This window comes from Trachurus trachurus (genome assembly GCF_905171665.1).
Source record: "Trachurus trachurus genome assembly, chromosome: 17".
NCBI classification, from domain to species: Eukaryota; Metazoa; Chordata; class Actinopteri; order Carangiformes; family Carangidae; genus Trachurus; species Trachurus trachurus.
The window spans coordinates 25,078,625-25,104,139 of record NC_139900.1 but is presented as its reverse complement, the minus strand read 5'-3'; the positions used below and the strand labels follow the sequence as shown (position 1 = coordinate 25,104,139).

The window sequence follows — 25,515 nt, the reverse complement described above, 5'->3', positions numbered from 1 at the left end:
TTCGAACAGCTCTCACGCCCACATACTTTATCTGATCAGCTTCAAACTTGCTGGACATGATGACGGCTCCGCCCTGAACATCCCGATATATTAATTTCCTACGTCACTCATAGCGCCCCCCGGTGGTAACAGGAAGTGGCCAGGTTTTACCTTAACGTGTACTGATGGCACATAGTTGACCCCATCAACTTCATTCCACTTCTAAAACATGCAGACTAAGTTGGTGAAGCTACATCATGAACGCTGTGAAGCTATGAGTAATGGCGCACCGACTATCGTCCCTCGCCATGAAATTACGTTTGCCCTTTTTATGGCTTTAATGAACTCGTATCATCATGAAAATTGATACACAGGTCCAGGGTGGAGACCTCTTCCATCTGATAGGGGTGTCGCTCATGTCGCCCCCTTGTGGAAACAGGAAGTGCCATTTTTTGCATTAACATTGTCCGATTTCCTCGAAACTTCACGTGTGATGAGGGACTGACCCTGAACACACCTGCATGCATCCCATTACTGCCCCCTGGTGGATGAACCATTAACTGCTCATAACTCCCTCATGCTTTGTCCGATTCACTCCAAACTTCACATGAGTGATGAGGGGCCGCCCCTGAACGCACCCACCCACAACTGCTTAGCGCCACCTGGTGGATGAACGAAACATTGCATTTTTTTTTCTTTCTCCCTTTCAACTTCATGCCACAGCCCCAACATGCCCCAGGCCCCGCGGTCGCATGGGTGAGCGAGGGCCCGTCATCGCCGCTTGCGGCTTTAATTATTTTTGTTGTTGTAACAGATTAGTATAAGTCTACGCCCCTTTTCATTCAGAATCACTGATATTTGATTTGAAAATTAATTTCAATTATTATTATTTCAATTTTCTTTGAATTACTTACTATAGCGTAATGGCAGAATCCCAAAAAATAAAAATAAAATAGAAAATACACAGCTCAGTCCATTAGCCAGCAGTAAGCGCCTGTTTTAATGTTATGGCTGATTATTGGATATACAGTAAACCAATATTTACAAAAACTCTGAAATTAATATTCTAATCTGAGTATGTGTGAACACAGCATTCTTAAGGTTTGAGCCATAGAATATCTTATACTTTTGTATTCTAATATTGATGTTAGTCAACTAGGCTGTGAATCAACCAATTAACCATGTTTACTGAATTGTGTGTTCAAACAAAAATCTCTTCTGAAGTTATCTGGTTATTATTATTATTATTATTATTATTATTATTATTATTATTATTATTATTATTAGGGTTCGGGCAGCTAAGCTGCCGGGACACTATTGTATTCCTAGGAATTCTTCTTCTTCTTCTTCTTCTTCTTCTTCTTCTTCTTCTTCTTCTTCTTCTTCTTCTTCTTCTTCTTCTTCTTCCAAGGAAGTCATACTTCCCATGGGCGAAAACTCACCAAACTCTACAGAAACGTCCGAGCCCATGCCAGATTTACTCAACTCCAAGGATATGTGCTCCCCCTCCTAGGGCGTTTCAATTTAAAAACTTTAAAAATTCCTACCAAACCAACGGTACATGCTACAGTTTTGAACCTTCACCACAACGTAGCCCCAATACTGCTGAAACTTTTGTCCACTTAAACTCATTACAAATTATGAAGTCCATCACTCTGTTTTTTTCAATAACTGTAAAACTTTTAAAATGTATCTCCTCCCACAATTTTTGCTCAATTGTCACCAAACTTGCTACAGAGCATCTTCAGACCGTCCTCCACAAAACTTGTTTCTCGGATTTTTGATTAAGCAAAAATTGAGCCTACAGTGCATGAAAGCGTTTGACTGTAAACACTACTGTAAACATATACAATCAAATTCTTGATAAATACATTTTCAATCTTCCTGAATTTTGGAGTCATGGTTGATGAAGTTTGGCAAATATCAGAATTTTATCTCAAAAACTGAACTTTTGAGAACATTTTGAATTCTGCTCTCATGGGAACAACTGCAGTCAATGTGAGAGTGGTATTTTTAAACATCATATTTCTCTTATGAAGCAAAACACTTAGAGTTAAAAACAATTCACCAACATTTCTATGCTGTCAAAATGCAATTTATGTATTATCAGATTTTTGTTTAGATATTAGAATTTGTGACATTTTGACCATTTTCGAAACCTGCCTTGACAACAGCTGCCCGGGCATTGACTCCCTGAGTCGATAAATGAAGCTACACAGCAGGTCTCACTACCAGCCAATTAGCTCAGCGAGGTAAAAGCTGGTTCTTGGTGTCAGAGGTTGTGAGTTTGAGACCCAGCAAGGGTGATGATGATGATGACAGATCAAAATGTCAGATGTCCTCAACATGAAACACAAGACAATTGTCCCGATGGAGGTGTCACAGCAAGCCTCTAAAAAAAATCCAAATAGCTTGGGCTGGACCATGTGTGAAGGCTCCTAACATCTTAGAGTCATAGTAGATGATGTTTGACAAATACATATCAGAACCTTACCTCAAAATCTGATTATTTTTTTTTACAGGGGTTTCAAATCTGCCTGTGCGACAGTGAATGGCTTACTCAATTTGTGAAGTATAGTAGTAATAGTAGTAATTTTAAGTATATTTTGGGGCATTTTTGCCTTCATTTGATAGCATAGAGAGAAAGGAAATGGGGAGGCAGAGAGAGGGGGGATGACATGCAATAAAGGGGATGCGGGATCGAACCGGGGCAGAATGCAGCGAGGACTGTAGCCTCTGCATATGGAGTGCCTACTCAACCCACTGCCCACTTAGCGCCCCAGTGTTTGGATTATTAGTATGTGAGTTCATGTCATACAGTTTAATGAAAAGTCACACAAGTTGCATAATAATAATAGTTGTGTGTGTGTGTGTGTGTGTTTGGTATTACCTGACTATCAACTGATACTGTAGGCAATGTTATAAATGCTGATAGAGTGATATGCATTATCCTAGACAAACGCAGCCCCACTGACTGGGTCAAGGTCAAGGTTTAGGATGACGAGGAGCTGTTAGTTTAGTAGTAGTGTTAGTTGTCAGTTTCTTATCTGTCAGTAGTCTGACCTTCGCTCTTTTGTCAGAGAACAGCTTTGATATGGACCTTGTAAATGGCTTTGTGTGCATAATTTAGGATTCAGCCATCAGCTTTTACTTACCTGTTTAAAAGATGCATCCAGCTTAGTTTCTTCACACCAAAAGCATGCTGGTGAAAAACAACCCTCCTGTTGTGCTTTTGTCTCTCGCAAAGTTGGATTGGATCAGTCTGATCCAGATACCAACTTTTCAGGATTACAAAATCCAGATAATGAGTGTTTTAACCTGGACTGTGTATCACACTGAAGGCTGATAGGTCTGTAACAGGCAAAATAGCTGCATGGGGTCACTCTGGTGTATTTAGTTGTTGTTTTCTGTGCTGGATGTCTGGATTACATCGCAGAATCCCTTTTTATTTTGAACAACCCGTTTTCAAGATTTGATCCAATCCAATCCTTTTACTGTGTGTTTTTACCAGCCCCATGTTTCAACCTGTTTGCCTCTCATTTGAGGTGGAGGACAGTCCATGAATTTCATTTCCCATCCAACTCGGCAGCCACCACAGCTGAAAAGCCAGTGTCAACATGACTGGAACAAGTCTGTGGGGCTCAGTGTCAGTTTATATGCTTCATTGTGCTATGTCTATTTCCCATTTCTAGAACCAGGACTGGAACTTCATATTTGTTTTAAGCACATACAGAATGGACAGTTAGAGCATGCTTTAACTTAACATTTAAGTAGCTAAATAAGAAGGCTGGTTCTGTTGGGTGGATGTGTCTGAGAAGCCAAATGTTTATTGGTAATGAATTTTACCAGGCAATTTACTTGTATTATAGGTTATGAATTCAGAAGTTGACAGCAGGTCCTGTTGTGCTGAATAAAATCACAGGCATGGAAATGGTTTATCCAGTTTTGATGACTTCTGTGTTGGCAGAGACTCATGTACCTTCAACCTTGAATTAATTTAAACCACTAGAGAGCGAGAGACAGACAGGGGAAGACAGATTAAAAAAAAGGTCAAGAGAGCAAAGAGACTGGATGATAATCACTAGACTGCACAGAACAAACACTTCCCAATAATTGGCTGTTCAGTCTGAATGACCTTGAAACTCCTGATAAACTGTAGTAACTGCAGTAGTGCAGCAAAACCACTATGCTGTATTTTATTTAACACACACAACCCCTCGCTATGATTCAAAAAAAAAAAATCTGTTATAAGACAAATACTATTATTATCATACACAAGTGCTAAACCTCTTGCACAGACAACAACCACTGCAGTCACGTGATGTTCTGCTGGAAATTCTCAGAAATGGCAAACACAACTTCTAGAAAATTTGCCAAGGTTAACGGTGGATTTCTGCTCTTTCAGATGTTGTTTCATCACAGTGTAAAAGCAAACTGTGAGCAAACTGCCAGCCCCTTGATAATTGTGAATTGAAATTATTTTGTTTTTATTTATTTATTCATGGGCAATAGTGTATATGTGTGTGTTGTATATTATTATTATTAAATAATTGATCCATCTACATTGAATATAAGTGTACTTATAAATAGTATACTTTCTTCTGAAAACATAAAAAATGTAATGTTTTTTGGCTGTATTTCTATATTTGAATTTTGATGTATTTTAGTAATACTGACCAGGACTTATCCAAAAAACAACACTTTTCTTCTAAATAGTGTAACAAATGATGTAAAATATGTCAAGAAATATACATGTTGCATTGCAAAAGTGAATTATGTTTATTTCACATTTGAGTCCATAGATATACTGTATATACTGACTAGATACCGCCTTCTGCTTCTCAGCGTACGTCAATAGCGCCGCCATCTTGGTCTGGGGTTTCTGACCATATAGACATAATAGATGTCTGACAAGCAGTCAGACCTGGTCAGACCCTTGTAGAATTTTTTTTTGCGTATTTATGCATGTGGGTGTGTGTCGGAGTATGTAAGTGTAATACATTAAAAAAAAAATTAGGTAACGCTTCCTTTTACGGTACGGTAATTACCAGGTAAATACCAGGTAATAAGATGTATTTACTAGGTAATAACCAGGTAATTAAATGCAATTACATTGTAATTACCAAGTACTTACTAGGTAATTACAAGGTAATTACCCAGTATTTACAGATATTTTTCCTGACTACTACCAGGTATTTACCCAATAATTTCCTGGTAGATACACAGTAATTGTATATTGTAGATTTTAAACCCGGTAGTTAAAAAATATTTACCTGATATTTATCTGGTAAATACCAACAAGTTACCTGGTATTTACCCAATAATTACCAGGTAGATATCCTGATGTGTCTATACGTGACTTTGTTAGGGTGATAATAACTTAGATATTTACCTGGTAATTACCAGGTATTTACTCAAAATGATCGCTACCTTACCTGGTAACTACCACTTATTTACGTGGTAAATATCAACTAGTTACCTAGTATTTACTAGAAATATACGGAAAACTACCAGGTATTTATCCAGGAATTATATATTATGTATTACCAGTCAACCTGTGTAGTGACAGTGAGGGTATAACTTGCAACTATTTACCAAGTAATTACTTTCTAATTACCCAGTAGTTACAATTTACATTATCAGGTAAAACCTTGTGAATTACCCTGTAAGGAAGGTGGAACTGTACTGTAAAAGGAAGCGTGGTTTGTTTCAATGATATTACCATGTACTTTCCTGGTAACTGTAGATTATAATCCTGTGTAGTTTTGAACATGGTACCTGGCAAAACCTCCCATACCTCCCTGATAATTATCAGGTAAATATCAGGATGATATCGGAGTTTTACAGAGTAGTTACCATGTAAGAAAGGTGGAACTGTACTGTAAAAGGAAGCGTGGTTTGTTTCAATGATATTACCATGTACTTTCCTGGTAACTGTAGATTATAATCCTCTGCCCCCCATCAGGGTGTGTAATTTTGAACATGGTACCTGGTAAAAAACTCCCATATCTACCTGATAATTAACAGGTAAATATCAGAGTTTTACAGAGTAGTTACCATGTAAGAAAGGTGGAATTGTACTGTAAAAGGAAGCGTGGTTTGTTTCAATGATATTACCATGTACTTTCCTGGTAACTGTAGATTATAATCCTGTGTAGTTTTGAACATGGTACCTGGCAAAAACTCCCATACCTCCCTGATAATTATCAGATAAATATCAGAGTGATATCAGAGTTTTACAGAGTAGTTACCATGTAAGAAAGGTGGAACTGTACTGTAAAAGGAAGCGTGGTTTGTTTCAATGATATTACCATGTACTTTCCTTTACATAAAGATACAGTGCATTTTGTTACACTCTGTGACAAATACGCAAAAACATGTGAACTGTCAAAGAGACTAACTTTAATCCTCTTAATCTGCAAAACAGTGAACTTGAAGAGAGTAACTTCAATATTCTTAAAGGTATACGCAAACATTTTTTTGTGTGTCTTGTCTCACTCCCGAGTCCATGACAGGCAGATAGACACCATCCTTTCAACTGTGCATGCAGTAACAAGGGAGATACGGGCAGAGCTGGCGCACCGCTAATTAGCTTAGCTCAAACGCTGGAAGTATATAGGTAGTGTTAGCCTGCCTCCACCTAAAGTCACTAATTAGCTTAGCTCAAACACTGGAAGTGTATGGGTAGTGTTAGCCTGCCTCCACCTAAAGTCATCAGAGAAACTCTTCAGCAACTCTAAACGGAAACCGGCGGGCCGATCTTCGTCTCAGAGCTGACAAAACTCTCTGGTAAGGCATCTTGAGCGGTCAAATGCCGCTAACGGGACGAGATCGGTCAAAACGGAGGGTTCAAGCAGAGACGGTTATTTTGGTTCAAGCGAGCTACATCGAGGGTAGGTTAGCTTCCTATTTCAAAACAAAAGCACAAATTATATCGTCATGGTTTTCTGTATGTAAAGAGCAACCGGTGATTGGTTGGTCACACCGCAGCTTGAGTAGCGCCGAATTTGTCCTAACAAAATTGTAAACCACAGCTGGTATTTTGACAAATTAACGACACACTGCTGATCTAAACGGCTACTTTCTTGCCTAAAAATGTTTGAAATGTTGACAAAGTGATATATTTACAGAGTTTAGAGCTAAAATGAAATCAGCTTCTGACTGCTGATTTCGGCTCGGGTAGGAGGCAGGCTAACACTACTCATACACTTACAGCGTTTAAGCAAAGCTAATTACGGACGATAGGGGCTCTGCCTTGTTACTGCACGCAAAGTCAAAAGGATGGTGACCTATCTGCTGGTCATGGACTCGGGAGTGAGGCAAGACACGGGAAAAAAATGCTGGCCTATCCCTTTAAGTGCTAAACATACAATAACTTGCATATTAAAAAAGAAAATGAAAAGAAAAACACAAAGTGCAGAGCTTTTTGCCTTCTTCACATGTCCAGTCTACACATTTTGGCAAATTACATCAGTAAAAACTATAACCTATCCACACCCCACCCCACCCAACAGAGATGGGTGCTCCAAGGCTATCCCAGTGATGCTTCTCCCTAGCATGAGGACATACAGGTATTCTGTGCTACTGCTTGTGGTCGCCAGGTACTGCACCATGTTTGTTCCAGGCTGAAGAATAAAGAAAAAAAAAACAAGATTCAAAAATTAGTTTGTACAACAGGTTAGGTTCATCTCTACAGGTAATGCTGTATCAGACACTGTATCTGGAGTCTTAGCCCATAGCACATTTCTTTAGGCACATGTAACAGCCATCTCAGGTAGATATAAAATCTGTACACTGGGTACAGTAGCCCATACTGTATGTGCACAGCCAACAAACTATGCATCTCTGCATTTAACCCTTCAAATACCCATCCTGTTGATGCCCATGTGGTAGAAACAAATCATGAACTATATTTTTTTTTTTCTATAATGTTTTCGAAAATATCTATTTATTCCATTAATTTTTAATCAGGGCCCTATATGAATTCTGGGATAAGGGATTCCTTGATTTTTAGCCAGAAGTCGAAATTAAATATGCATTTTAGACAGGGCAACACACAAACTACTCACCATGCCTTGAGTGTCCATGAGAGGAGACCACAATGTCATTTGCCAGCAGTTCTCACCAGTTATACTGGGTTCTGTAGTGGGCAGAGAAAAGAAAGATCACAATAATCTCAAAATAGCAAACCCAAATACTCCAACCTAGCACCAACAAGCACTGCGAGCAAAACGTCTCTGCTGCTAGTCACTATGGTGACGTCCGTTACGAACCCCCCCCCCCCCCCCCCCCTCCCTCCCTCCACTTACGACAAAGCAAAACAGTTCGAGCGCACATACACACACACGGCTAACAGAAAACTACACTCACCCTACACTCATAGACTTTGATAGACAGCTATGTGCAGCAGAAGCAGAGTAGGAGGGCTACTAGCACCACCAGATGTCCTGGATGTTAGCCAGTGCTGGTAGCAAGTCTCTTCCTCTTAGCAGCAGCAGCATCGCAAAGGAAAGGTGAGCTAGCTCGATGCTAACTTCGACTAGCGCTAGCAGTTAGCATCCGCTGCTAACACCCACTTCCCAACGCACCACAACGGTCCTCCTGTCAATTAAAACACAAGACTGGAGGCTACCGTCATTTCCTTTCCTTCACGGCCCTGACAATTGATGCTGCTGCTGCTGTGCTGGAAACTATCTTATCAGGTGAAAGTAACTAGCTAGCTAGCAAGTTAGCAAGCAAGCAACACGGGGAAAAAATGCCTGGCCGCAGAGTGAGGTGAAGTTTTTAAAGTAACACTAATTGGCTACCACATTAAACTACCAAACCTGTAGGCTAATAATTATAAGTTTACTTACCAAACACTGTTTTCTGAAGCTGGAGAGTGATTAAGGTGTCGTCCAAATCTCAGCCCAATCTGTTGGGTCGAAATATTTAACCCAACCTTGGAGTTTTTACCAGGTACCATGTTCAAAACACCCTGATGGGTGGTAGAGGATTATAATCTACAGTTACCAGGAAAGTACATGGTAATATCATTGAAACAAACCACGCTTCCTTTTACAGTACAATTCCACCTTTCTTACATGGTAACTACTCTGTAAAACTCTGATATTTACCTGTTAATTATCAGGTAGATATGGGAGTTTTTTACCAGGTACCATGTTCAAAATTACACACCCTGATGGGGGGCAGAGGATTATAATCTACAGTTACCAGGAAAGTACATGGTAATATCATTGAAACAAACCACGCTTCCTTTTACAGTACAGTTCCACCTTTCTTACATGGTAACTACTCTGTAAAACTCCGATATCATCCTGATATTTACCTGATAATTATCAGGGAGGTATGGGAGGTTTTGCCAGGTACCATGTTCAAAACTACACAGGATTATAATCTACAGTTACCAGGAAAGTACATGGTAATATCATTGAAACAAACCACGCTTCCTTTTACAGTACAGTTCCACCTTCCTTACAGGGTAATTCACAAGGTTTTACCTGATAATGTAAATTGTAACTACTGGGTAATTAGAAAGTAATTACTTGGTAAATAGTTGCAAGTTATACCCTCACTGTCACTACACAGGTTGACTGGTAATACATAATATATAATTCCTGGATAAATACCTGGTAGTTTTCCGTATATTTCTAGTAAATACTAGGTAACTAGTTGATATTTACCAGGTAAATATCAGGTAACTACCACGTAAATAAGTGGTAGTTACCAGGTAAGGTAGCGATCATTTTGAGTAAATACCTGGTAATTACCAGGTAAATATCTAAGTTATTATCACCCTAACAAAGTCACGTATAGACACATCAGGATATCTACCTGGTAATTATTGGGTAAATACCAGGTAACTTGTTGGTATTTACCAGATAAATATCAGGTAAATATTTTTTAACTACCGGGTTTAAAATCTACAATATACAATTACTGTGTATCTACCAGGAAATTATTGGGTAAATACCTGGTAGTAGTCAGGAAAAATATCTGTAAATACTGGGTAATTACCTTGTAATTACCTAGTAAGTACTTGGTAATTACAATGTAATTGCATTTAATTACCTGGTTATTACCTAGTAAATACATCTTATTACCTGGTATTTACCTGGTAATTACCGTACCGTAAAAGGAAGCGTTACCAAAAATTATAAATTTTTTTTAAAAAAAAATGTTTTTGTTGTTGTATCATAAATATATGTCTGACATTTATAATAAACCAAACAGCTTGAAAATCGGTTGAATATTCAGCGAGTTATGGCGATTTTAATCGTTGATAGACCTCTGCCTCTGTTGACTAGTGCAGTAAGTAGACACGGCTTCCCCCTGACCAAGATGGCGGCCGCGTTGACGTATTCCACTCAATAGAGCTGCCTTGGAACGCGGCATCTAGTCAGTATATATATCTATGATTCTAGATTTACCTATAACACCAACTGACAATATGTTGCATCACATCATTGACCCATATATGTACATACTGTATAGTGCCTGGGGGATTTTCAAGACGACTGATTTAACACTGATGAGTATGCTGAAAGCAGTGACCAGCTACATTGTTAAGTGCACAGAGGACATCACTGAGGTTAAGACCTTCACTGCAAGATGAAACCAGAAGTCGTGGATGACGGCAGAGATACAGTACGTTCATTACTGAACAATGCCAACACGGTGGGGGACAAGGCTGCTCTCTGCTCAGCTAAGTCTGCACTCTCTGAGGACATCAGGGTTGCTCGATGCAACTATGCAGAATAAATCCAGGTAAACCTCTGTGTCACTAAAAATACCAGGCAAATGTGGCGGAGATCCGGGTGTTGACTTACAAGAGCAAGCCGGGGTTTGAGGACAGTGATGTTTCTCTTCCAGACAGCCACAACGTTTTTGGTTGTTTTTGCACACTTTGAAGCATTAAGCATGACATGAAGGGGGAGAGATGGACTCACTCCACCATCTGGCCTTCCAAATGGTCACTTTAGCTGCAATGAGAAGGACCCTTGCTAGGATCAATCTATGTAAAGCAGAACAACCAGACTGCTCAACAGCTTCCTGCCACAAGCTTCATCTTTATTTATGATGGAAGGATGTCTGTGTTTTACTTGGAGATCAGAGAATGCTCTTTAATTTTGTTTGTAACACAAAATGACAATAAAGTCTTGACTGAGTAATATAACAATTCACACTTGTGTGAGGTTATTGTTGTTTGAAACATGATTTGAACCATTCAACACCTCATCAGATAAGATGAGAGAAGGGTGTAACCCTGTCAACATGAGACTGTTGCTTAGCAATCAAATAACAAACATATCTAACGGCTATTACCAAAATAATTTACACTTAACGGTTGAGTAACTGCACTGCACAATAACAGCCCAACATATAACTCTTGCTGAATGATATATCTCACAATATAATGACTTGCTCATGCTATAACATCCCCAGCAATGCAATATAAGATACTTAATAGCATGTCATACACTGAAGACAACAGTACTTTCTCTGACTGGTGGAATTACAAAGGTCAACACGTCTAGCCTGTAACTCTTCCTTTGTGGTCTCCAGTCTTCTGAGTTGTCATAACTTGTAGGACGAGCTTCCCCAGTCCCCTGATTGACTCAGCCAAGAAAGAAAGAGAGAGAGAAAGAAAGAAAACAATATGTGGTGAAGGGATAGACAGAAATTTAACCGCAGACACAAATAAAAATAAAAGTACAAGAACCAAATCACTGTTAGTTTACCCTATTTCCTATCTTATTAATGCTCATTCTAATGTTCTTTTAAAAACAGGTAGCAAGCATGAGGTGCTTATATTTAATTGAATACTGCCCTCTACTGGTAAGATAGAAACATCTTGTCTTGTGAAAAGGGAATGTGTGTAGTATTATTACAGAAATATCCCTACACATATGCCTTGCTCTAAAATCTTACTACAAATACATTTTGTCTTCCATGGAGATATGGTGAATAATGACTGCAGTTCCAGTAGTGGAGAAAATCCTAATGATTCCTCCACATTGCATTAGTTCTTTACACATGTTGAACCTACTTATGAATGATATGCTGGAAACCGCTCAGTTTCTGGAGTTTAAGTGTATTGTTTGTCTTTACGTTGTTGTTTAATCTGGCGATTGAGACAATGTTACCGAACTGGGGTTAAACATGCTATACCCATCTGAGCTGAAGGAGCCATGACATGTTGTGGATGCAGAGCCGGGGCTAAGCCAAGCCGAACTGTGCTGTCAGACGTTTTCCCATGCTGTCATAAGCAGTCAGGTAGTGTCGGGTTCCTAAGACCTCAATGCTTACTACACATCCAGTAATTAAAAGACAGAATCTGTTCAATGCAGAAACAGCTGAGGTCCAAGCAGCATCCCAAACAAGGGATTTCAAAATCCGATAATTTTGATCCAGATAACATTTTTTTGGGCTGGGCCCAGAGCTCATCTTACCCCCACATATGCTGGACCGCATGGCCTGCCAGAGCTCCAGCGAGCTCTGAAGACGAGCTGGGCGGCGATGGCACCGTCGCTAGCATCAGCGGTAATGGCGACGTTACCGGTACTGACCACACCAACGGTCTTGTTTAAATTTTAAAGAAAGAAAGAAACGTGAGAAAAAGCTCCCGCCAGGTTCTGACGAAGGTCTCAGGACCGAAACGTTGCTCAATAAAACCTCTGCAAGTGATGACAGTGTGCGGGAGCTTTTTCTCACGTTACTCGACCACCAGGTCTTCTCCTACGCACCTGTCCGTCCGTGCCGGTGTGCACAAGTTTCAGCCTGCCAAAGAAAGAAAGAAAGAAAGAAAAAGCATTTGAATCCCCCGGGAAGGAAGCGGCAGAGGAAGTCCGCCCAGTCAGGAACCCCGCCGCACCAATGGGACCAGGTGGAGCTGCAGGTACTAGCCGCCACCCAGGGCCACACCCAGGTGCTGACTGCATTGTGCCAACTTTAATGTTTGGTGGAGGAGAAATAATGCTATGGGAAAGGGAAATCAACTTCAGCTTACAAAGACATTATTACAGACATTTATCTACTCCCAAATTGGCAGGAACAGTTTGGGGAGGACTGCGTCCCAGTGCAGTGGATGAGTCTGTTGTGAAAGAACTTGACTGGTTCAATACATCACAACCACATCCAACACCTTTGAGAGATTTGGGGTCAGGTCTCAGCCAACAATCTGATGTCTCTTAAAATGGGCAAAAATGAACACAGACACAACCTTGTAGAATCCTTCCATGAAGAGTGAAAGCTGTTATATTTGTGAAGGCAGGACCAACTCCATATCATTATGGAATGGGATATCATAAAAACTCCTGTAAGATGTACTGTGTAAGTGGTCCATTACCTCTCTCCATATACAAAAATAGCTGTTTAGAAATCTGATAAAACTTCAGGATCGAAATCAAAACTTTGGTTGAAGATATTTATTATTGGACAACATGAATTAATTAAAATACCTGTAAACATATATTATCTCAGGCACTTTGAAGAGCTATAAAATTACCTTTTCACACACCTTAGTACTACCTTACATACAGTTCTTTCTATATGGTCCTCACATCATTCTAGCAGTGCCTGGCACAGTAAAAAAAAAAAAAAACTGGCTGCCCAATGTCTCTCTCCTGTTCAACTTCCGCTCAGCTGTTCTTAGACAGAAAAGGTGGTCTGTCCAGGATACTAGCCAGTGTTTTGAACGGATACTCCCATTCCCCAAGGGAAGTCAAATCTCCTGAATTGTCAATTACCCATGGCTCCTCAATGGAGCTGAGCGAGCCAGTCACAGAACCATCCCCTTCATAGGCATAAGTTGCGAGAGAATCGTAGGGCGGCGCGGCGTAACCCTGATGGCTCTCCTCCAGTCGATGTTCAATGAACTCCCTGATCATTTCAGCATCACCCTCAGTCACTCTGCCACGGGAAGGGAGCTGTGCCTTGTTGTTCACAGCAACAATAACACTGCTGGCTGTTTCACGATGGATGTCAGGGGACCTGATATCCTCACAGCGACCAGTGAGATGACGTAGAACCCCGTCTCCATAGCCATTCTTCTCTTTCTTGGAGGTGATGCTGTGAGTGCTGGTGTGCCGCGAGTGTCTGTTACACAGAGTGCCCATGTCAAAGGCATGAGTGTCAGCTTCCCCGCCACCCTCATCATCATAGTGAATGACATTATCACGAATATCCTCCTTTGATGTCATCATAGTCTCTTTCATCTTTTGGTGCTTTTGGCTCATGTATAATCCTGACATAACTGCAAGACATAAGGAAAATTAAGTGGTGGGTTAGGTGAAGGACAATGAAGGACAATTATAAATCATATATTTAAGACAATGTAAATGGAATATATTTCTTTGCATTAAGTTCAGCCAGTGACCAAACAAAGAAAGTATGCTTACTAACTATTTATTGCTTAAAAAACTCCCCCAAATCCTGCTGGTCCATCATGTATTTTATTTCAGTAGAAACATAAAAAAGGGTAAGGAGAGGTTTACTCTACTCAACTGAACTGAACTTTTTTTTATTTTTTTTTTTAACATGTTGACTGATTTGGGTATTGACCCCTTGCAGCTACGTCACAATTAGAACGTGACGCGAGAGGCGACACCATGACGGACGGCAGAAAGTGCTCAGTGATAATGTACTGCTCCATGGACTGTATGGTGCCGTCCAACAATGTGGCTCGATCACTTCACACTACAACCTTACAGCATTATCACTTATTTTAAATAGAATATCTACTCATCCGTTACAATATTCTGTTTGTTTTTTTGTTATTCACCGTAGAATATCTCAGTTTTCTGTGCTTTTTCCACTGCTAAGGAGCTAACGTCAGTCAGTGCCACACTCCCCATACAGCAGCTGCTGCTGTCTTTGCTGCTGCTAACTACAGTTAACAGACCTGGAAAGTAAAACCTGGTCCGACCCGTGGGTGTTGAAGTCCTGACCCGACGTCTGTCTAATTAGTGATCATTCTCTGATTAAAGCCGGCTGAAAAATAAAAGAAAACGGGAAGCCGTCTTCGTTGTAATCGCCGCGATCCGCCGGTGTTATGCCGAGAAGTGCAAGCAGGCACTTCTCGGCATAACACCGGCGGCAACTACGTTGTGACGGTGCTATGTTTACTACGAGCGTTAGCTGTTGTTAGCCACAGCATGTAGCTCAGCTAGTTAGCTTCAACTGTGTTTACATCAGTGTTAATTTTGTCAGCTATTTTTCAATTTAGTTTTAGTCTTAGTCTTGTGTCAAATGCCCTTATAAGTTTTAGTCATATTTAGTCAGCTTGTATTCTTTTTTGTTTAGTCACATTTAGTCGACGGAAAGTCTTGGCATTTTAGTCTAGTTTTAGTCAAAGAAAATCCAAAGTATTTTAGTCTAGTTAGTCAATAGTATTTTTTTAGTCTTTGAAAGCAGATTGACAGTAATGTTAATCACAACTAATCTAACCAATATTGACAGGCAGCTGTCAGATGAGCCAACTTTCCAGCTTGTGTGTGCGTTTATGCTATTTGTCAGTATCTAAACAGAGATGCACACACACACACACACACACACACACACACACACACACACACACACACACACACACACACACACACACACACACACACACACACACACACACACACACACAGCGCAGAAGCGACCGACCAGCGCGGAGACGCGTCTACGCCAGGGACACACCGGCCGCAGAAGCGCCGCGAGTAGCCGCGAGTAGCCGCGGAGCCCTTTGATGTTAACGATTGTGTCGTTCACACCGGAGCCGTATCGCTCTGGTTCACAGCAGCAGCGCCGCGGCCGCGAGCCGCCAGCGATGCTGTCAAGCTTGGCAGGAAGTCGCACAAAGAAACAACGAGAGAATCCGGTTAATTTTCAAAATAAAACACGGCGATTGACAAATGTAATGATGTGAACGGGAGGGCTCCGGCTCGCACATGATCTCCGTTGCTCGGAGCTTTGCAGCGATTCCGCTGCCGGTTTACAGCGCCCGCACCCCCCTGCAATGGCCATGTGCCCCCCGCCCCCCATAACCAGTTTGTAGCCTACTCGCCGCACATAGCACATGTGTGTGTGTGTGTTCCTCACTCAGGCACACACACACACACACACACACACACACCCCTGGCAGCAGCGCAGGAGGATAAAAACATGACATGCATGCATCCAGTGAAGGCACTTTTTGGATTGTAGCTAATTTAAAAGTCTGTGACGAAAAAAGAAAGAGACATTTTATTAAGTTTTTATTTGATTAAGTAGATTTCGTCTCGTCTTTTTTCGTCAACAAAAAATGCGTGTAAATTTGGTCACAGTCAGTGTTTAAGGGCATTGATTTCGTCTCGTCTTCGTCTCGTTTTCGTCATGAAAAAAACCATCGTTGACGAATATTTTTCGTCTCGTCTCGTCTGACGAAATTAACACTGGTTTACATCGACTATACACTGTAGATAAACTAACTTATAATGGCATCGATAACGTGTCTGTATATCTTCGCACTGGTCCTGTTGCTCATGTAACCCCGCCGCCAGTGGCCAGCCCTGGTTCTTAGCTCTAGACCAGCAAGGAGTTGGTGCTTGGGAACAGTTTTAAGAACCAATATCCGGTTTTTAAGCGGTGGAAAAGCAAAGAACCGGTGCTAGTCAGGCTCTGGCTCCGAACCAGCACTCGAACCAGCTCAGTGGAAAAGGAGGGGAAACCCTACAACCACGGTATGTCATAAAACTATAACGCGCCCATTCAATTACATTGACGTTCACTGTTCTTTTGCCGTCCATCATGGCGTCCGCAGCTACCGCGAGTGGAACGTGACGTCACGTGCAAGGGGTCAATATGAAGAGACATAAATTATATTTTGATATTCTGCAGCATTGGTCTTGTGTAGTGTTTGGTGAGTATATTGTATATTTGCACTTTCTCTGTGTACTTCACTTACATTGCTCTAATCACTGACAAGTAGAATTGCTAAAGGTGTTTTAGGTTAAATACAGCAGTGTGTAACTCATTCAAATAGAATGGAGTCATATGAAACATGTGTGCTTTGATATGGTACAAAAATATGATTTTAAGTAGTGTATAGTTTTGACCATGGACTCTCTTTTTTGACATGAATGTACACACACATCCCCCTCACATAAGTGAACATACAGTGAATGGACACTGAGTTTGTGGACTCTGCAAGTACCTGGATGTTCATCTTAACAATAACTCAGACTATGCAAACAAAACTAGCGCACTGGACAAAGCAGGCTGTAGGCTATCTGCTATGGAGACTCAGGACTTGTTGAGTGCAAGGAGCATAGACCCGTGGTGTGTGAGGGAGAGACACAGGTCTAACAATCAGTATAATAACTTCACTAATAAATCATTTTTCAATTTTTTTAATGAATTTGATTATGATTCAATGAATAATTAATTAATAATGAAATGTTAAATTATTTAAAGGGATATTTCAACATTTAGCAAATTCGCCTATTGTCATAATCCCTAGAGTTTTAGGAGTAGGTTCATTAACTTTAATTGTCGGTGCAAGCTGTTTTTAGATCAGCAGGGCAGAGACGTGACCTCTGCATGGTGCGCAGTATTTCCCGGCTTTCCCTCATCAAACTCATCAAATACACAATCCGACAACTCCAAAACGCTCTGGTGGGATTATGTTTTGCTCAGTTGGTAGAGCACCCGCCCCATGTGTTGAGGCTATTGTCCTCACTGCAGGAGGCCCGGTTCGAATCTGCGTTCAGTACCTGCATGTCATGCCCCCCCCCCCCCCCCCCCGCCTCCCATTTCCTGTCTCTCTCAACTGTCCTATCAAATAAAGGCATGAAAAAGCCAAAAAAATATACTTAAAAAAAAAAAGACTATAGGGATTATGACAATAGGTGAATTTTCCAAAATGTTTAAATATCCCTTTAATTAATTAATTAATAAGGCCTCATATTACACAGCATTAGGTTCTACATGCATGGCAGACATCAATCACAAACACAGATTTGCCACAGGAAACAGACCTCTCTCAGTAGGAGATGTAGTAGAGTATGAGTATGAGATTTTTCAAATATATATCAAAGCTGGTTTTAGTACCACAAGCAGTGTTTTGGGATTTGTATAAACCAAATCGTTGAAGTTATGTAGTAGGAACATACCTGTCAGCAGAACTATGCACAGCAATATAGCCATCAAAGCTCCAGTGCTGAGGCCCACAGGCAGGAAGATGGCCTCTGCTGAGCAGGTCAGCAGTGGACCTCCCACCGCACATGAACACACTCGGATGGTGAGGGTGGCTGTGCTGCTCTGTGCAGGATAACCACTGTCTTCAACCACGATGGGAACAAAAAAGATATCTTGCAGCTGCCGCTGAAAACCTGACCGCCGAGTCACAACGCCAGCAGTGTTGTCTGAAAATCAAAAGGGAGGCATGACACCACTGTTACACTGTTGCTCTGGTTGCCTTGTAACTTGCACAAATTACTAACTAAACCAGTTGTGACTTAGTCATGTGACACACTTATGGTTACATTCAGAGCCTGTGTAATGATGATGATTCATACTGGAACAAAAAAAGGATGAACAATATAGGACATATAGCTATTTGTTTGTGTGAGGATACACAGTAAGAGAAAATTCTAAATAGCAATAATTGGCTGTGCCTTTGAAATCACAAAAGACTGGAATAATTTGTGTGAATACACAAAGTTGTGACATAACTACACATTTGTGGCTGCGAAGCCTCACAACAGGACATCAGGGAGGAAGGAGGCATTGGAAGGAGATGCCAGCCCGCTCTTATCGCTGCCATTATGGGTGTGTGACATAAGGTATGTGCTAGGGCTGGGCGATATAAAAAATATATCGATATATTTTTTAATGGGATATGGAATTTGACCATATCGCATATATCGATATAGTTCAAATTTGCGCTGTGATCCTTGCTCCATTCAGGCTGCTGATCTGGAGCTCTCTGCACTGCTCGCCGCGCTCCGCGCCGCCGCCCCTCCTCTTCCTATTTTATTCATGCTTATCAGACCGCTGCTTCACCAGCTGACCGAGAGGAACGCACCGAGTCCACGTCGACCTCGTTGCCGTTAACGAGCCGAGCCGCGGCTCTAGAGGCTCAGCCAGCTGCTGTAGCACGGCTGTTAGCTGTTAGCCGTTAGCTATTATTAGCCGTTAGCTATTATTAGCCGTTAGCTATTATTAGCCGTTAGCACGCCGTCCCCTGCAGCAGCGTCAGAGCTCCAGACCTCTGTGAGCCGCGGTGCTTTCACCAGATTCAGCTCGTAAAAAGGTTCGCGTTTACACCATGGATCTATGATAATATCCATGGTTTTCACACGTTTGTTTTCACTCTGGTCCAAACCGTGGATCCGTGAGTGTCACGTGACGTTTCCATGACGACTGACCGGAAAAAGACGTGGGGCACGTCACGTGACTCCAGATGTAAAAAATAAAATAAAATAAAATCTCTGAGAAATAACGCTACACTTTAACAGATACACAAGGCAGTTGTTGTTTTTTAGTTTGTAGTGCAGACAATTGATATTATTTATTTAAATAGTTTTTTTTTATGATTGGTTGAACAACATTTCAAGAGTGCCTTTACGACGGAGGTACGTTTTATCAGTCTGTTTTCTGGGAATAATTGACATAAGGAGAAACCAGAAACAAGCCGTTTTTTCGTTTTTTCGTTTTGGAAAAAAAAACGGAAATCAAAATTTCAGTTCGTTTTCTCGTTTTTGGTTCCTATTTAACAAAACGACTTTACCACTCAATATTTTGTTTCCGTGGGTGGGCGGGTCCTAGTGTGCTTCCTTGCCCTGTGCCCTTCAAAATAAAAGTTCCTCAATTTAATAATGTCGACAAAAATATTACTGTAGGCTACAGACACTAGCAGACATGGCCCCATCACCCACAGTCAAGACTGACACGGCTTCAAATAACAATAATAGTAGGCTATTCATAATGAAAATGAGAACTTATGAAGTTATGATGACTTCAGTGTAGATGTTTAGCCACAAGGTGGCGCAGTTATTACACGAAGAGTAGATCTGAGGGCTTTACTACGACGGAGGCTCACAACATATCGTGTGTATTATTGAAAGCGAGGGGTGTGCCTATAGGCTATAGGCTAGTGAGTAGAGTGTCTACTCTGTACAGTGACAAAGACTGTAGGCTACAGTAACTTCGTTCAATATACAGTAGATACTACAAGTGGCCATTTCACTCGCGGGGAGCGAGATTCACGCAACGCGTGAAATGTGAGGGACAAAGTGATCATACGCAAGAGCATTAAGACTGATAGCTCCCCTGGTAGAACAGCTCCTTTATTAAGCTGAGTCATCCACTAGTGTGGGTTCGAGTCTCAGTTTAGGTTGTACCATTAATTAATGTGTTTTCATTATGATTCATTATGATCACATATGGCTTAAGTTTGAGCAAATAAATGAGCAAATGAGCATTAATTCCCGCCGGGCCGAGGCACCAACTTCCCTGCTTGTGTACATGTTTATAGGGATGTGAACGTGTACTTAAATATGTACACGTGTATACTGTGCATTTTCCTGGCCAGCACAGGTACCAGGAGACCAAGACCCCCTGTCATGTCGGTCCTCCACCCTTCCTGATCCGCCGCAAGTTGCAAGAGCCCCGCGGAGCCCAGTCTCTCCCTCCTCTCCCACACTTCAGCACCTGTCCTGGGCTGTCACTCTGCAGGGACGGCGCATGTCATAAGACGTTGCAGACAAATACGTAGGCTACACAAGCAGGGAAGTTGGTGCCTCGGCCCGGCGGAGATTTAATGCTCATTTGCTCATTTATTTGCTCAAACTTAAGCCATATGTGATCATAATGAAAACACATTAATTAATGGTACAACCTAAACTGAGACTCGAACTCACACTAGTGGATGACTCAGCTTAATGAAGGAGCTGTTCTACCAGGGGAGCTATCAGTCTTAATGCTCTTGCGTATGATCACTTTGTCCCTCACATTTCACGCGTTGCGTGAATCTCGCTCCCCGCGAGTGAAATGGCCACTTTGAAGTAGTATCTACTGTATATTGAACGAAGTTACTGTAGCCTACAGTCTTTGTCACTGTACAGAGTAGACACTCTACTCACTAGCCTATAGCCTATAGGCACACCCCTCGCTTTCAATAATACACACGATATGTTGTGAGCCTCCGTCGTAGTAAAGCCCTCAGATCTACTCTTCGTGTAATAACTGCGCCACCTTGTGGCTAAACATCTACACTGAAGTCATCATAACTTCATAAGTTCTCATTTTCATTATGAATAGCCTACTATTATTGTTATTTGAAGCCGTGTCAGTCTTGACTGTGGGTGATGGGGCCATGTCTGCTAGTGTCTGTAGCCTACAGTAATATTTTTGTCGACATTATTAAATTGAGGAACTTTTATTTTGAAGGGCACAGGGCAAGGAAGCACACTAGGACCCGCCCACCCACGGAAACAAAATATTGAGTGGTAAAGTCGTTTTGTTAAATAAGAACCAAAAACGAGAAAACAAACTGAAATTTTGATTTCCGTTTTTTTTTCCAAAACGAAAAAACGAAAAAACGGCTTGTATCTGGTTTCTCCTTATGTCAATTATTCGCAGAAAACAGACTGATAAAAAGTACCTTGGTCCTTTACTGAAATGTCTTATAATAATACGATAATGACAATATTTTCAAATTTCCAGCCAACTTTTAACATTGATCTTAGAAGAGGCCTTATGGAATCACGCCTTCTAAAATCCATTACTCCATTACTTTGATTTCAAAAAAGGTACTCTTGTCAGGCAGTATGTATGTTTACATTTTGTTATTTGAGCAGCTGAACATTTATTCATGAACCAGATGAAGAAACCTGTTTATTATTTATTCATTTGATTTTGCAACTGTTCAGTGAAATAGCCGGTTTCAATAAAACTACCTGTGACTTGTCATATTTGGCTTTAACTTTGACTGAACATTTGCTCTCACTTTGTGGAAAAATATTGGGATATATATCGTATATCGATATTCAGACTAAATATATCGGGATATGACTTTTGGTCCATATCGCCCAGCCCTATGTGCTATATAAGACTGTGCACCCAACAGGTTGCACAGATGAACTGAAATACCTTTTTCAGTAAAATAGGTAATGCAATGATGGGTAATTTATGAATGTTTATATTTACAGTATATAAATATAAAGAAATACTTTTTGATTCCTAAAATGTAACTATGGTTGTGCACAGGTCAAATACTATTTACACTGTCATTGAGCTGTGTTTTTCAGTTTATGTTTTGTTCAGTTTTTAATTTCAGAAATGCTACTAATTTTGTCAATTATCAACCTTATACATTACTTTTATGGTTGCTTTCGCTAATATTTAAAAAGATTTTTTTTGTTGAATTACATGTCACATTTCAGTTTAATTATTGTCATTTTGAAATACAGTGGGAAAGTAGAACTCGGAAATAACTGTGAAATTGATTAAACAGATTTTTTGGAATAATATTTTTTTCAGTTGACAGAGAAGAAGTCATAGATATTGCTCCCCAATGATCCTCAATCAGCAAACCAATCTTTAATTGATATTTGCTAATATGAAATAAAATGCAAATCATGCATACATTATTAACACAATAAAATAGTCAAAATTACAGTTAAATTGTAAAAATCTTCTTTCCACTCCATTAACTTACTTCCAAAATCTCGAACTGTGAAGTTCCTGTTGCGGAGCTCTCTGGGTGTCTTGAAGAAAAACCTCTGGCCAACAGGAGGAAGGTCCTTGTCAACAGCACTCACTATCTGGATCACCTGATCGTGGAGCCAAAGAGACAATAGTAAATCAGGGACCCCTTAATATCAGGAACAGACATGAAACAAGTTCAATATATCCAAATCCAATCAATAGTTAAACCTTAGATTACCTGTCCAATTCCAGAGTTTTCACAGACAAAGGTATCTGAGGGAACAGCCAGCTCAGGAGGGAACTCATTCACATCCAGGATGTTGACTGTCACTGACACTCTGGTGGACAGCAGAGGGTTGTCTGTAAGGGTCAACATGAAGTAATAGGTTATATACATGGACACAGCCTGATATCTATGGAGGCCTTTAAATGCCTATGTACTGTATAAAACGGAAAGGTGAAATCTGGTTGGTTGCTAACTGTGATATACTGTAATGAGCGTATACCACAGCTACTATTCTAAATCCTTATCACAGCATAGGTTATCACTCCGCGTCAGGCACATATGACTGGTATGAATGGAAGTTTGTTGTCTTGTATCCATGCCAATGTATTGTTGCAGCAAAAGACAGTCGGTGTTTTCACGACGTTAGACTAAATTAGTTGAATTCACATGTTTAAGGTTAACTTTCAGCTCCCGGGAGGGTTAACAATGGTAGAGTGGATTGAACAGTGACTTTCACCTGAAAATAAAAAGCAGAGGAAAAGACGGTGGGACTATTTTTTTCACAGTGGGGCTATTTTATTAGATAATATGTATTTCTGGTTGAATAAAAACTAGGCTACATGAAATTGATTGTATATTCCTCTTTCATATTGCCATATTGGCAGTGTTGTTTTTCGCAGGCATTTTAGATTTAGTCTTAGTCTTTTTGACGAAAATACTTATTAGTTTTAGTCAATTTTAGTCATTTCTATATGTGATAGTTTTAGTCGACAAAAACTCAAAAAGGTTTTCGTCTAGTTTTAGTCAGTTTCAGTAAAAAAACAAAAAAAGTCTTTCAACAAATTAATTCAATAAAGGAATGGTTTTACACATAATGTTTCCACCCAATGGCAAATACTTTATGGTCTAAGGATTATGCATTAGCCTACACACAGATAAAGTGGTAACAGTAGTGCATTCAGTTTTTTTTCTGATGGAGTGACGGCAGGTGTGTTGAGCAGAATGTGCGCTGCATGCCAGGTGGTGGGCGTGACCACACAAGGATGCAGCAGTGTTGCAGACACTTGTTGATTTTAATGGACAGATTACATGCACAATAAGCAGAAATGTCTGCACCGCGGTCACCGGAGCAGCTGATCACTACCTGCACTCTGCCGCTCTAATCACAAGCACCCGGCGCACCGCGGCTTGTCTCAGCAGCGTTGTTCTGTTTTTGACGGAGCCGTTGCTAAATCGTGTGAAGCTTAGAGTAATGACAATCCACAATATGAAATTTAGAGGCAATTGCAGCTCTACCACTAACATTTACGTCCGTTCTTGTCTCGTCAACGAAAACTCACACACGTCTCGTCATGTTTTCGTCATCAGAGAGCCATGTTTATCTCGTCACCGTCTCGTTATCGTCATGAAAAAACGAAACGAAAATATTTCGTCATCGTCATCGTTAACGAAAACAACACTGCATATTGGTAACCGTTTCATACCATTATACCACGGCAAAGGGGCGTTCTTCGTCCCTCCCCTTCGTGTCAGGCCTCTTGTGCGTTATTATTAGGGCCACGGGCAATTGCCACGAGCACCGGCCCCTACTGTATGAAATAGCTGCAGGGGCTTTCCCCCCGAGGCACTATTGTTATACTGTGGGTTTTTTTCTTCTTCTTCTTCATCTTCATCTTCCGTATCAAATTTTGGTTCGCTACTTGTCCTACAGCTTTGAGAGGACCCAGGCGAATTATAAATCTGTCTTGATCGGGATCGGTGTGCTTCAATTCAGCTGTTGGATGTTATGTGGTGGTTCTGTGAATGTAGCACTGTGTATAAAGCATTTTGAGCTAGTTGACCTTGTATATGGTTATGGGATGGTCTTTACTGGTTGTGAAATACTTACTGACTTTGGTTGCCACTGCAGTGACATTGTGCTGAACAGCTGTCTCTCTGTCCATGTAATCATTTGTGGAAATGGTTCCCTCAATAGTGTCAATATCAAAACAGCTGTCAGACTGTGTATGCCATTCCAGTGAATACCTGCAGAGACAAGACCAGTCCAAATGAGAGGGTAAAAGTTCAAGTGGTGAGCTGAGTGGCCAGTCATCAAAGGATGCGGAGAAAAGCGTTAACATTAATGGGTTACAATGTTTAAAAAGTGCAAAATTCTAGTTTTCGGCAGCTTGTGAAGCTGTTTATGTTTTTTAGCAATTTCACCCTTTAGTGATCGATAACCAGTTACTTAGGGACACATAACTGACAGTGTGTCCTAGCATGTCCCAGGACAAAACAATTGACATCTCTTGTTTACCTGAACCATGTCTATGCACGATATCCTGTGCAATTCCAAATACAAGCTTATGAAAAAAATGAGTTACCTGACAGCACTACTGCTAGCATCCAGGTCATGAGCTGTCACTGAGCCAATGATGGTTCCTGGGGGAGTGTCCTCATACACATCCACGGAATAGGAGGTCTTGGTGAAGACAGGAGGCTCCTCTATGTCGAGAACATTCACTTTTACCGTTGCTGAGTCCTGGAAGGGCCCCATGTGGAGAAAACGGGGGTCCAGCTGAGTGTTGGACGCCTGCACCTTGAAAGTGTATGACTTCTTGGTTTCATAGTCAAGAGTCTGCAGAAACACAAGA

At 40.9% G+C, this 25,515-nt stretch overlaps 1 protein-coding gene across 1 annotated transcript in view; it reads right to left on the bottom strand.

Annotated features, from left to right (window-relative positions):
• Positions 1–13,498: 13,498 nt before the first annotated feature.
• Positions 13,499–25,515, bottom strand: part of LOC311000500 (cadherin-12-like) — a 37,631-nt gene continuing 25,614 nt past the window's right edge. Inside the window, exons 8-13 of the mRNA XM_083991230.1 lie at positions 25,246–25,499; positions 24,771–24,907; positions 22,895–23,016; positions 22,667–22,781; positions 18,117–18,368; positions 13,499–14,233 (exon numbers count right to left, since the gene is read on the bottom strand). Coding sequence (XP_083847356.1) covers positions 13,620–14,233; positions 18,117–18,368; positions 22,667–22,781; positions 22,895–23,016; positions 24,771–24,907; positions 25,246–25,499 — 1,494 coding nt within the window. The 3' untranslated portion in view covers positions 13,499–13,619. The remainder of the gene's footprint in view (positions 14,234–18,116; positions 18,369–22,666; positions 22,782–22,894; positions 23,017–24,770; positions 24,908–25,245; positions 25,500–25,515) is intronic.